Source organism: Bombus pyrosoma, linkage group LG15 (assembly GCF_014825855.1).
Source record: "Bombus pyrosoma isolate SC7728 linkage group LG15, ASM1482585v1, whole genome shotgun sequence".
In the NCBI taxonomy this organism is placed as follows: domain Eukaryota; kingdom Metazoa; phylum Arthropoda; class Insecta; order Hymenoptera; family Apidae; genus Bombus; species Bombus pyrosoma.
The window spans coordinates 4,371,303-4,384,583 of record NC_057784.1 but is presented as its reverse complement, the minus strand read 5'-3'; the positions used below and the strand labels follow the sequence as shown (position 1 = coordinate 4,384,583).

General features: G+C 31.3%; 4 protein-coding genes across 16 annotated transcripts; 2 read left to right on the top strand and 2 right to left on the bottom strand.

Moving 5' to 3' along the window:
- The first annotated feature begins 51 nt into the window (after positions 1 to 51).
- Positions 52 to 3,140, top strand: LOC122575426 (ubiquitin domain-containing protein 1). Of its 7 annotated transcripts, none has more exons than XR_006319431.1 (5): positions 52 to 188; positions 662 to 1,021; positions 1,116 to 1,234; positions 1,310 to 1,546; positions 2,860 to 3,140. XR_006319431.1 is itself a non-coding variant. In XM_043744314.1 (4 exons), the coding sequence occupies exons 1-4, from the start codon at positions 107 to 109 to the stop codon at positions 1,469 to 1,471; spliced, it is 723 nt and encodes a 240-aa protein (XP_043600249.1). In that variant the 5' UTR covers positions 52 to 106; the 3' UTR covers positions 1,472 to 3,140. The 7 variants fall into 7 exon arrangements, 1 of the variants encoding a protein (XP_043600249.1); XR_006319430.1 differs by having other exon boundaries at positions 1,883 to 3,140; XR_006319429.1 differs by having other exon boundaries at positions 1,880 to 3,140.
- Positions 3,141 to 4,678: 1,538 nt separating this feature from the next.
- Positions 4,679 to 7,128, bottom strand: LOC122575420 (cytochrome c oxidase assembly protein COX15 homolog). 5 transcript variants are annotated; one of them, XM_043744304.1, is made up of 7 exons: positions 6,988 to 7,128; positions 6,540 to 6,689; positions 6,318 to 6,474; positions 6,102 to 6,228; positions 5,708 to 5,840; positions 5,013 to 5,637; positions 4,679 to 4,948 (listed from the first exon to the last, which is right to left on the bottom strand). In XM_043744304.1, exons 3-7 carry the CDS (start codon positions 6,471 to 6,473, stop codon positions 4,694 to 4,696), a joined length of 1,296 nt encoding a protein of 431 aa, XP_043600239.1. In that variant the 5' UTR covers position 6,474; positions 6,540 to 6,689; positions 6,988 to 7,128; the 3' UTR covers positions 4,679 to 4,693. The 5 variants fall into 5 exon arrangements, with proteins under 5 accessions (XP_043600239.1, XP_043600237.1, XP_043600238.1 ...); XM_043744302.1 differs by having other exon boundaries at positions 6,951 to 7,079; XM_043744303.1 differs by having other exon boundaries at positions 6,956 to 7,070.
- On the top strand, positions 7,092 to 9,642 carry LOC122575417 (xaa-Pro aminopeptidase ApepP). Of its 3 annotated transcripts, XM_043744296.1 has the most exons (6): positions 7,092 to 7,233; positions 7,343 to 8,501; positions 8,595 to 8,921; positions 8,990 to 9,120; positions 9,205 to 9,380; positions 9,448 to 9,642. In XM_043744296.1, exons 2-6 carry the CDS (start codon positions 7,387 to 7,389, stop codon positions 9,568 to 9,570), a joined length of 1,872 nt encoding a protein of 623 aa, XP_043600231.1. In that variant the 5' UTR covers positions 7,092 to 7,233; positions 7,343 to 7,386; the 3' UTR covers positions 9,571 to 9,642. The 3 variants fall into 3 exon arrangements, with proteins under 3 accessions (XP_043600231.1, XP_043600229.1, XP_043600230.1); XM_043744294.1 differs by having other exon boundaries at positions 8,990 to 9,380; XM_043744295.1 differs by having other exon boundaries at positions 7,097 to 7,233; positions 7,330 to 8,501; positions 8,990 to 9,380.
- On the bottom strand, positions 9,575 to 11,270 carry LOC122575424 (PRADC1-like protein). The gene is given in 3 exon segments (XM_043744310.1): positions 9,575 to 10,199; positions 10,289 to 10,401; positions 10,496 to 11,270. Coding segments are annotated over 3 exon segments (810 nt in total). The 5' UTR covers positions 10,746 to 11,270; the 3' UTR covers positions 9,575 to 9,752.
- Between the last annotated feature and the right edge of the window lie 2,011 nt (positions 11,271 to 13,281).

Sequence of the window (13,281 nt, the reverse complement as noted above, 5' to 3'; positions counted from 1 at the left end):
GCCTCTAATGGTACTGATTTATAATTTAGTGGATAAGATGGACGAAAATGGCATGTGAGGTGTTGTTAAATTTCAGTGAAATGTTTGGTTACACTAGCCATCTAGGATGGGAGGCTGCATAGGCATAACGAGGGCAAGAAATGCCTCCGTCGACAACACTACAGGAAATTCCACGAGAGTAAATTCAGGTAAAAATTATAATGAAATTATCTGCGTAAAAATTGCAATCAACAACAGCTAACCTTGAAGACAGTTCTGGTTTTTTCCTTACCTTCCTACCTAACGTTTATTGCGTATTATGTATCGGAATTTGCATATAATTTCTTACACAAAACGACTGACGAACAATTATATGTATGTACTATAATGATTCACGATGTCAAACAAGTTAACCAAAAATATCATTATACTCATTACCCCTATCATTAAATTTGTCATTCCAACTTTATTACTAAAAATATAAGAATTTCAAAATTGCTTGTCACTTTGTTAAACTTTGGAATCACTATACATATTACCTTGTATAACACAAGTCAAAGTTTTCATGTAACTATCTCTATTTTTTACTAGCTTTGTAATATGCCTTTTTGTGCAATTCTTTAATTTGAATAAAAAAACAAATGTATTATTTATGTTATAAAAGAATGTTTTGTTTATACAGGAAATTCAAGGAAGAATCATCCATTATGCCATGAGGCAATTAGGTGGAAATCAGATGTACCTTTGACAGAAGGACAGCTGAGAAGTAAAAGAGATGAATTTTGGGATACTGCACCTGCATTTGATGGACGTAAAGAAATATGGGATGCATTAAGAGCTGGGGCAACGGCAGCAGAGGCCCAGGATTATCAATTAGCACAGGCTATATTAGATGGAGCTAATATTTCTGTGCCAAATGGTTTTTTAACAGAATGTTATGATGAATTGGGAACCAGATATCAAGTCCCTATTTATTGTTTATCATATCCTATTAATATTGTAAAAGAAGATAGTGGAAGAGATTCTCCTGCTGACTGTTCAGGTAATGCAATTAAATTCAATAAAAGAATTATAAAGGAATTCAAACATGTTCTCAGAAAGGCAATTAACTTTTAACATTGTTTACTTAATTATAGAACCTATTGATAGTGGAGTTGAGCAGACATTGAAGCTGAGATTATCAACTACATTAGGAGAAGTTAAATTGCCTGTTTACAGTAAGGACACTATAGCTACTGCTAAAAAGAAATTGCAGGTATGAATTAATAATATAAATTAATATCTTTTTTTTTTATTTTGCATTAATTTATGATTTAATTTATATAAATAGAGTCAGGAAGGTCTTGAACCATCTCGTCAAAGGTGGTTTTTTGGTGGAAAGTTATTAGGTGATAAAATGCATATAGAAGAAGCAAAGATACAACCAGGTTATGTAATACAAGTAATTGTAAATCCAGAAAAATTGGACGACAGTCCTGTGAAAACAAGTTGAGCTAATATTATACAAGATATACAAGTCATATTGAACCATCTTTCTCTGATAAGCACATTCTTACCTGCATTCGAAGTAAGAATATATTTCTTTTTTAATTTTATATTGTGTCATTATTAAGAGCAAAGCAGCAATTCTTGAAGTGATTTTTTTATAATAAAATGCACTTAAAATAATAATTCTCGTAATATATAATTGTTATAAGTATTAAATAATATTGCGTTTAAATTGTGGGTTGTGATTATTTAATTTTTATTAATTTATATGCTAGCTCAAAAGAAAAATACAGTGCTAAATACATGCCGAAATAATCTCTTAAAAAGTCCTTATTAACATTGGTTTAAAATTACATACTTATACAAAAAGAAGTATAAACACGATTGGTAATTAATAACATTTACCTCATAGCAGGAATGTTGTTATACTAATTTGTTACTACCAACGAAGGTGCTGGTGCTGTAACACTTGGGAAACTAAGTATACATGTAGAAAATTATTCTATGCTGCTTATTAAACCATGTTGCATAATTATATGATATAAGAATAAAAACATACACTTAAAAAAAAGATTATAATAATAACAATAATAATAATAAGAAAATTACGGAAATATTGATGAATATAAAAATACAATGGACAATAGTGAAAAAATGAACAAGGTATATGCTGATTATTAAATTGCATTCTTCTGTTGTATTTCTTACAGATTTTATTTTCTAGGCTTTTTGGATTTATAATTAATAACTATAATTTTTCTAAGGATAAATCAATAGAAAAGATTATTAACAACCTTTGTTGCATAATGTGTGAAATATACAGTTCAATGATGTTTTTCTTTTGATCGAATTCATTAAATTTTTGTAAATGTATTGTGAATGTTTATAAGACATAAGTTTGAATTATTTCACAAAAGTACATGTTTGGCCTATTAGTGGCCTAAAATCTTCGATTCCTTCCTATAAGTACTAATAAGATATTATATAAGGTCTACATAGCTGAATAATGCACGAGAAAAGATGTAAGACTAATAATTAAATTACATGTGGTGCAGAACGTATAATTTTTATACAATTTTATCAGCACAATCACTTTCACATCTGTGTTATATGTGCTTATGATAAAATGATCAACACAGCAAAATCAATATTGCTAGTTCAATTTTAATAGCACCTAATTCTTACTTCTGCCCCACATGTTACACAGAAAGCAAAAATGATATAAAGTATAATTATAAAAAATGACATATTATGCGTGTGAATTTATTGACTGTACTAACACAGCAGTGATAAAGTTTGTTTTTCATATGCATTGATCGTAAAATTATAATATATAGTATTGCGTGTGCGTGTATGTATAATACGTAATATATTAAATATGTATGTATACAGGTACATATGTTGGTTCCACTATTCTCAATTTGAGTGTCAAAGCAAACATATTTAATCTTATAAGTAACTTATTTATAAATTGGGTAATTGCATACAAGTTATAATGACAAAAAAATGACTGGAAGCAACCATTAAAAGATATGAACATAAGTGTATAAAACCCTGTTCATATAAAAAAAAAAAAAAATGAAATCTTGTGTTAACTGTGCATTTCCTTGATATATTATAAAAATTAGTGCAAATAAAGGGAGCACTTGTTTTAAATTTAAGAGTTTCAGATAGATCAGTCTTTTATTTACATGTTAATTAATTGTGTTCAAGGACTAACACTTCTTTATACGAAGAAATAAAACTTGTAAAATAATCTGTAATGATGCAATGAAGGAATTCTTGTTTGATCCAACATGTGATTTCCTTGATAAAGCAGTAACATTGTTGTCTAAAGTATTAGTTTAAATGACCTTTAGCCTAAGCACAAACGACCGATAGTTAACAATAGACTAAAGTATAGGCCGATTAGCTCATGTGATTGATTAAAGTCCTATCTCCAATGTATAATAATTGAAATAGTCAAAAATGGAATGTGTTCCATTTGTTCTATTGGTTATGTGCAATTAGGCTTTAGTTCATAACTACGAAAATGGGAATGGTAATATCGCATTTATAGAGAGACATTCGTTACCAGGAATTAAAGACATAAGATTCTCAATGGAACAATAAATTCTATCAGACTGATATTAGTTTTGCAATCTAGGATTTGAGTTATTTGCAACATATTGCAAGAGACTGCATTTTAAGTTCATTTTGATTGATATTCAAACAATACAGGAAGATTATTTTTTGTATAGTATCAATTAAACTATATTTTTCACACATGTTCATATAAAGATTTTAATATAAATGTTGCGTTTTTTAGGTGATATAATTTGTATTTGTATGAATGATAATATACATTTTCCGTTAATACTCATGTCTGTATAATATTAAACAGAAATATGTGATGCGGCGTAATTGTCATATAATAAAGTGAAAATATGACGAGTGTAAATAAAAAGCGTTATAATAACGAAAGTGCAATTCAGAACGCCTATTAAATATTGCTACTGCTTAATATTAATAATGCTATGTTGGACCAATATAAGACGTTTTAAATGAAAAATACAAAAAATCAAAGAATGACTGATTGGAGATGAGGTAGAACAACTGCCAATAAAAATAAAGCTGAATCCACTGTATTGCTAATCAGAAGTTATAAAACATTTAAAAAAGAAACTTCGGAATGTTAATGAAAATTATTATTATAATTAGATAGCAATTATTGATTAAGCAGGGTTTACACATTTTTTAAACCAATTGAACAAAATAATATTACTTACCAAAGCTGGTTTTTCGAAATTAGGTGCCAGTACTAACATCATTAAATATTTGATATATGCTAAGCATAAGGGAAGGACAGTTGATGTTAGTAATGAATCTTTTTAATTTACATGTTAGAGATATAATCGAGTGTAGTCAGATTTGTCAACTACGATCCAAAAACTGTTACAGATACTTGTTTAATATTATATTTAAATACGTATTTATTCGTTTTTTTTTTTTTAAACATGAAATTAAAAATATATTTTCAGTAATATAAAAATGCTTAAAATTTCATCGTAATAGATACATTACTTTAGAACAAACACATGTAAATTAATTTTCATGAATATTGATTATTATTGATTATAACTTAACGCATTGTCAAATAAAGCATAATGTTGTGAAATTATTGTAGTATATTTTTGTTAATCTTCAAGCCGTATAAAATAATAAAATGTTGTATAATATTATAAATTTATTTTAAGACATATTTTAAATATTTCAATTCATGAGTCAACCATATCATTGTACTTAAAACAATAAGACTGCCAGATTGATGAGATGCAGCTAATGGTAAGGGCACATGATGTACTAATGTTGAAATTCCTAGTAGTACTTGCAAATAGCCAGCACAGAGCACAGCTACAATAGCTTTTTTTGCATTACCAGGAAGTTTATATTTACGAGATGCAATTGCAATGTAAGTTATTAATGATAAAGTTGTGATACCCTGTAAAAAAAAGAGAAAATTTATAGTACCGTATATTAATTTGGCTATTATGCTCAGAACGTACCAATATTCTATGATCGAATTGTACAGTAGTTGGATTTTCCGTGAAATTTTTTAGTAGAGGCGATAACGCGAATACATCATCCGGTATCCACTTATTTGCCATTTTCGGAAATGTGTTATAAATAAGACCTGCATCCATCCCTGCAACGAAAGCTCCCGACAAAGCAGTAAAAAAGACCAGCCCCTTTGTCGAGTGAACTAACATTCTGAATCTCTTTAGCTTCGACTTCAGATTACTAATATCAACATTTGAATGATCAAGATTTAATTTCTGAGCAGGAACTAAATAATCTAGAGCATTGTACAAAAATCCTGTATATATAATAAATGCCATTCCTAAATGAGCAGCCAAGCGATATTGTGAGACGCGTGGTACGTCTGATGGTTCCACGAAACGATCTTCCAAACCGGATTTAACCATGTACCAACCCATAAGTCCTTGTAAGCCAATTAACGAACCCAAAACAGCTACCCTGATCTTCATGCCCGGTGTTAGCATACCTTTCATCCAGAAATAAGTTGCTGGAACTATGAATACAGCACCTATCAAACGTCCCCACATTCTGTGTAAATATTCCATCCACCAAATACGTTTAAATTCTTCCAACGTCATATTTTGATTATTGCTACAAAGAAATTTGTATAAAAATATAGTTTGGTGTATTATACAATTATTTTATACTATAAAGATCTTACATTTTGTATTCAGGAAATTGTTTGTAACGTTCAAATTCTGCATGCCATTGAATTTCAGTAGTAGGCATTTTTTCACCAAGTAATTTCCAAGTAACCATAGATAAACCTGACTCTGTAAGTCTTGTTATACCCCCTGCATAGAAATAAGGAAGGACAAGTAATTATAGTTTTTTCTTTCAATTTCTTTATTTACATATCATACTTTATAAAGGTTTATATATATTCATATATTGGTATATTACACATATATATTAATTTGCTATAAATAGTATACTTACAAAAGTAATTTTTTTTTTTTATAACTATTATTAAAACTATTTTCCGTAGGTCTTATCTACAATTGCTTTTATAATAGTACAAGCACAGTAATAAAAAAAACAGTAAAAGATTATACCTAGAACAACAGCTACAAAAACCATGCCACTGCAAGTTAAGAGCCATTTGCCCACAGTTTTATTTGATTTTTCAGCTGATTTTGTTGAGAAACCTTTTGCTATGATGCCACCATTTTTAAGTAAATCCTATGATAATATCGCACAAAATTTACTTGAAGTTATATTATTATTATTATTATTTTGTACGTTAAATTTATAAAATTAATATGTAGCACCTTATGCAAAGTGACATTCCTTTTTACAAAAGCAAGGGTTGAATTTGTAACTGCTGATTTTGGAGCATATGTATATAGATTTTGTTTAATTGGTAGAAATTTTGTTATGCCGTTTCTTGTTATTGTTGATATGCAATACCTTGTTAGATACAACATGCTGGAAAAGATCACAAGTTTGTAGTAAATTGTAATATTAACACATGAACATGCAAATATACTTACATTGTTGTGATGTTATATTTTGTACGTAAATATAATACTGTTCTTCTATAAGCTAACAACTTTTTCAATTAATATAAACAGGTAGTCATATGTTTTCTATACATTTTTTAATGTAACATCTTAATGCATATGTATTCCAATGAATTATTACTGAAATTGTAAAAATTGGAGAAAATGACATTTTAATTTTTGATCATTAGACTATATACTGATATGCCGATAATAATGGAAATTTTACTTTGTGAATTATCAAGTAAGTTATTGTTACGATAACACCACAAAATTTATGATATCTAATACTGTTTTATTTTAAATTATAAGAATAACAAGTGCTAAATTTATTCTAAAGATAGGAGCAAAAGAATTATGCATTAAACCGGTATGTTTACCAACAAATATTTATTTTTGTACTTTACTGAATCCTGAAGGGCATCATATCGTTTCTAACCTCGTACTAAACACAATAGTCGATACCTAAAACGTCATACTTTCAAACTTGAAACATCGATATATGCAATATTCAATTTATATTTTATATTCATAATAAGGAATAAGAATACAATTGTTGGATATTTTTGTAAAATGTCTTGATAAGATTATCTTGTTACGATAAGGCAAGGTGACATTGTTATTATTCGAAATACATGGGATAAATTAAGTAACGTTCAACGTGTGTACAATACATATACCAGTCGTAAGTATATTAAATTTTATTTTTAATTGCATCATATTAACTTAAATACACACATAATAATTTAAGAGATTTACATTTATATTAATTAAATGATAGTAATTTGTTTCAGTACATCATATATTGATAAAAACTTGTTATAGTAGAAACATCAATATGGCACAAAGAAGTGGTGTTATTAAATTAGTTAAGCTTCGAGAATTAATGGAAGCTGTTCAAATAGGTGGTCTTAAAGGGAAAGGTATTCAAGCCTTAGTTGTAAGCTCAGATGATGCACATCAATCAGAATATTTAAGAGAGTATGATAAAAGGATTCGTTTCATAAGTGGTTTCACTGGTTCTTTTGGAACTGCAATCATTACACGAAATAAAGCTGTACTGTGGACTGATGGAAGATACTATATGCAAGCTTTAGCAGAATTCGATCCACCAGAGGCATGGACTTTAATGAAAGAAGGTTTATTAGATACTCCAACCAGAGCTGCGTGGTTAATTTCTAATCTACCTCCCAAGTCTATCATTGGGGCTGATCCTAATTTGATAAGTTACACAGAATGGGCAGTATTACATACCAGTTTAACCGCTGCTGGTCATTGTTTGATGCCTCTTGAGGAAAATTTAATTGACAAAGTTTGGGGTGATGAACAACCTACACCTACGACTAATGTTGTTTTACCTCAGCCATTGCAATTTTCTGGATGTAGTGCAGGAAAGAAAGTGAAAATGTGTAGAGAAGTAATGAACAAAAACAATGTGAAAGTACTTGTAATCTCAGCTTTAGACGAAGTAGCATACATTCTAAATTTAAGAGGATCTGATATACCTTACAACCCTGTTTTCTTTGCATATATCATTCTTACGTTAGATGATTTACATTTATTCATTGATAAAAACAAACTTGCAGAGGGAGCTCAGCAACAATTAATTAGTGAAGAAGTAGATGTAGTTTATCATCCGTATGGAGATATACATGATTTTTTGAGAAAGATTGCAAGTTCATATGCAAATGATGACAAAATATGGATAAGTAATGGTTCTAGTTACGCTTTGCACGCTGACTGTGGAGAAGCAAAGAAGCATACAAAAATTACCCCGATAAGCGTTATGAAAGCAATAAAAAATAATACTGAAATAGAAGGAATGAAAGCGGCGCACGTGCGAGATTCAGTTGCACTCATAAAATACTTCGCTTGGTTGGAAGATCAGGTTAAAAATAAAGAAAATACTATCACAGAAATATCTGGAGCGATTCAACTTGAAAAATTTAGACAGTAAGAGAGTTTTCATGCAGCATTATAAAATTTTGATATAATAAAAATTACAGTTCTCTCTATTATACATATATAATGTATGTTATCCAAAAGGGAACAGGAACATTTCATTGGGCTCAGTTTTCCTACAATATCTTCGGTTGGGCCACATGGAGCAATAATTCATTATCTACCAACACCAAAAACAAATGTACCAATTACAGACAAAGAAATTTATCTTTGCGATTCTGGTGCACAATATCGAGATGGTACCACAGATGTTACAAGAACATTGCACTTTGGTAATCCGACGAGTTTCGAGCGCGAATGTTTTACAAGAGTATTTAAAGGACAATGTCGCCTTTCATCGACCATTTTTCCTTTAATGATACAGGGAAATTATCTCGATACACTTGCTCGGGAGAATTTATGGAGCGTTGGGTAAATATACCTATTTTGCTTATAAAATGGAAAATATTATTTATTTGCATCTAAATGTACAATTACAGTCTTAATTATCTTCACGGTACCGGACATGGAATAGGTTCGTATTTAAATGTTCACGAAGGACCAATTGGTATTTCTTGGAAACCATATCCTGATGATCCAGGTTTACAACCTGGGATGTTTCTATCAAATGGTATAAAGTTAAAGTATTGTTTGTCATTACACGTACATTACACGTATATTCTAATAATGTCGTTACATGTGGTAAAATTATTAGAACCAGGATACTATGAGGATGAGAAATTTGGCATTAGGTTGGAAAATATAGAATTGATAGTAAAGGCAAACACACCTTACAATCACAAGAATCGTGGCTTTCTTACATTTGAAACTGTTACACTGGTGCCTATACAGACTAAGCTACTTGATGTATCCTTATTAACAGATAATGAGGTATAGATTCGACTTATTCTCTGTATATTAATCGCCTTGAGATAATTGATTGTAAATCTTTTTTCAGATTCAATATCTAAATAATTACCATACAAAATGTTTGAATACTCTAAAACCTCTATTACAAGGGCCAGAAAATGCTCAAGCGCTCGAGTGGCTAGAGAGAGAAACGAAATCTCTCATAAAATAATGAATAAATTGTATAAGATTGTATTTCTTATCTTTTACAAGTACAGTGCACAATAAATTGTTCACATAATTACTTTGATTAGAAGTAACCCCACATTTTTTAGTAATTTTGAGACTCTAATTCTTTGTAAATCAATACGTTTGTTTCATTATATGAAAATCAATGAAAAATCCTATTGATAATCACCAAAACAACCAAGGGCGTTGGTGCAATTTATCCAAAGAGGTATAAGTTAAGTTTACTGGGATATTAATTAAGGCAAATGGTTGATTCAATCGTTTTAGGGTTTGTCGGATCATTTTGCCGTTCTTACCGAGCAAAAATCCAGCAGGAATGTTTACTGTCTTTGTTGAAGGAATAGTATCGTCGCGTATCATGTCTATATAATAATAGTCAGCCCATAAAGAATTAGTTATTGATTCTTCAATAGAGGATGAGTGATAATCCGCTATGATTACAGCTTTTGCCCCAGCTTCTTCGGCCATTATACTTTTAGCAAAGAAACTACAGTCTCCTCTCTCAACTAATGCAATTCTACCTTTTAATTCTTTGGCATTTTTTGCTACTTGACAGCCATGAGGAGGGTCAGTTGGAACTAAAGGGATTCCTTCCTCCAAAAAACTTGCATTCTGAAAATATATATTGCAAATAACAGATAAAATTAAAATGCCCTTATTTGTAATATTTCGATCAATTCTAAGATATATATAATACTTACAAATGGTGCTCCAAAATCTTTCGCGGGCCTTAATTTATATGTATACTTCAATTCCGGTGGATATATAATTTCAAAAAACACATCTGAACCAATACTTGTATCGACGTAAGAACCTGTAGGGGTGCCATAAGGGAATGCCATAAGGAAAAATTGTTTAATTACAAATCGTTATCAAGTAACGTTTTTATTTATAACCTAATTACTAACCTCCACCAGTGCTATTCAATATCCAGATGTTGAAGAGAACAATAATTGGGTACAAACAAAGCACTTTTATTCCTCCCATTAACATGGTTCCTTCCGTTTACATTGTTGTTAATGACACTACTGCGAATATCATAAGAAGCTTAACCCGATTAACATTACAGACAAGTGACGAACCGTTCCACGCGTCACTTGTCGATGCGATAGTACTATGGTGCACCGTGACACGCGACGACGCGACCCGATCGAACATACACGCAGTTGCGATATGATTACAATATGATAGACCTGACAATTTAATGCCTCTTCTTGTTTCACGTTTTGGGAGTCATCTAAGCCCCTTACCAGTTTCGTATCACATGCAACATTATCGATTCAATATCAGAATGGTTTAAATTAAAATTAATATTTCCTATGAAATTTTAAATAATAGAACAGGTTATTTTACATATAACGGTAGACGAAAGCAGAATTTTATACTTCTACATACTTTAAAAAGAATTATTTCATTGCATACTATCAAAAAACCAATTCAAATGTTCAGTTACTATGTCGATATCAGCTCAAAAAGAAAGCTATTTATATATTATTCGAAACGCGGAAATTCGAGGAGATTTCGCAATGAAAAAATAAAAATGCGAGATCCAGTGATACAAGGTCTTTTTACATGCTGTCTTCGCTTTAGGGGAGAGATTGGTCTACGTGGAGGAGCAATTTTCCTTTTGATGGTTGCTGATATCAGGGCTAATAATAGAGCTTACGTTCGTATACATTGGCTGCTAAATACTATTCTGGATTCTCAGTAACTATATCGATAAAACAGCAAGATATCGGTAGGCCGCCGTAACAAATGTTAAAACTATTCTACACTTCGTCGGTAATATAATAACTGATGAGTTGTCTGTGATAATTTCGATGTTCGCCGCAAGAAATCGTAGATGGTGTGAAAAACATTCTGATTTTCTGACATGTGGGTATTTCACAATCTGACACACAAAGTTCCGTTTAATATCACGTTTATCCTGTCCCTAGTTAATGACAAAGTATAACATTATAAGTGTTGAATATTTAAAAATTCGCACAAATGTACATATGGAAAACAGATTTGTATATTATTTTTGGACATTTATGCTTTTGACGAATTATCCTCAACGATCGAAATAAATTTATCTGTTGATTTCTATAGAAAAGTTTTTATCAACTGTTGATAATTTAAGATAACTTTATTTGCCGTTCTATAACAATTCATAATAAATCTATATATTTCAGACGATTGTTCATGAAAATAAGAGGAAAAAGTATTAGCAATTGTACTTTTGTACGAGAAATAAAACCAAAATATATTTATACACGGTTCGCGTTAAATGGAACCGAAACTACTTCTGCTATCTATCGGCGTATAAATGAACTTTTCACTGAAGATTGATCGAAAAGGAAGCGATATTTTTCTAGATAAACATGTTTCTTCGAAATTCTCAGGTAAAACGTTGGAAGATGTTGTTGAAAAATCAAGACAATCGTTTCGGCTATCGATAAGGTGTAAAATTGCAACGATAAAAAGGAGCGATAATGCGCGCATGCGCGATACTCCGCTGCATTTTATGAATGGATGAGCAAAGTGAATGAACAGACGTCAGCTGGGTAGGTTCGGTAAACACACGAACATGTGCCCACACATACAGATACTTGACAACTTCTGACTACCTGTAAAATATAAGGTACATTAGAATCACTTTCTCTCCCGAGTCTTCTGTCGAAAGAGTCACTTTTTGGGATATGGAAATGAATATTCTTAACAATCGCAAGTCAAATATCATCATCGAGTGGCTGATAATAATAAATCGCATGAAACTGCGTAACGCGACTGAGCTAGAAGATAGAAAGTATTTACGTGCTCGTATTTCCAAACGTTTTATTAATATTTGTATTTTTTCACGATTTTGAAACAATATGACTGGATCCTACGTCTCGGACAAGAACCGAAATACATACTCACGTTCGATTTCTTTCACGAGATTCACTTGTGACGTAAATGGTAGAAAGTCGGATAGTAACCGTCTTTTTTCTCTGCTTTTCATTGTGCAGTGGGCTTGAAACAGCAAGTTACACGCGTACGTTTCCCGCCCACGAGTCGCGATCCCGTTCCAATAGTTGCATTGCAGGGCCATAAAAATATTTTAATGAAGCATAAAGCATTCGATATTAAGTCGTAACGTTCGTTCGGCGTTACACTTTTTTTCTTACAAATTATTTATCGCGAACGAGTCAACGAAACGGGCTACAGCATTCAGCAAACAGGAAGATCGAGTGGTTGACTCGCAGCCTCCGTCATTCGCCAGGGTGAGATTCGAACGGTTCGATTTTATCGGACGTAAATAATTGCGAGATAAAATCATTTGCCATAAATTTTCAATCTCTCCAATTTCTACCTCCGCCTCGCGGAAAGCAAATATGCACGCACGTGGCAGGTGTTATTTGCATCGAGTTCATTGTAAAATCGATTCACAGAAACGGAATCCCATTGACGTTAATGTACTTAGGGAACGGAAAGAGCCGACGACATCGTTGAAACGATGTAATCACTCTAATCGATGCCATGTTAGTACACGACTAATCTCGTTATTAAATCCAGGATTTTTATGATCATTCACGGAAACTTTCGGGACAATAAATTTTATCACGTAGAATGCGTATAGTATACCAAAATATACTCCTCTTGCAAGTTATAGGACGTGTTTATGAAAAATCAATAGGACATACTTAATCAAATTTTGATACTTCATGTAGCT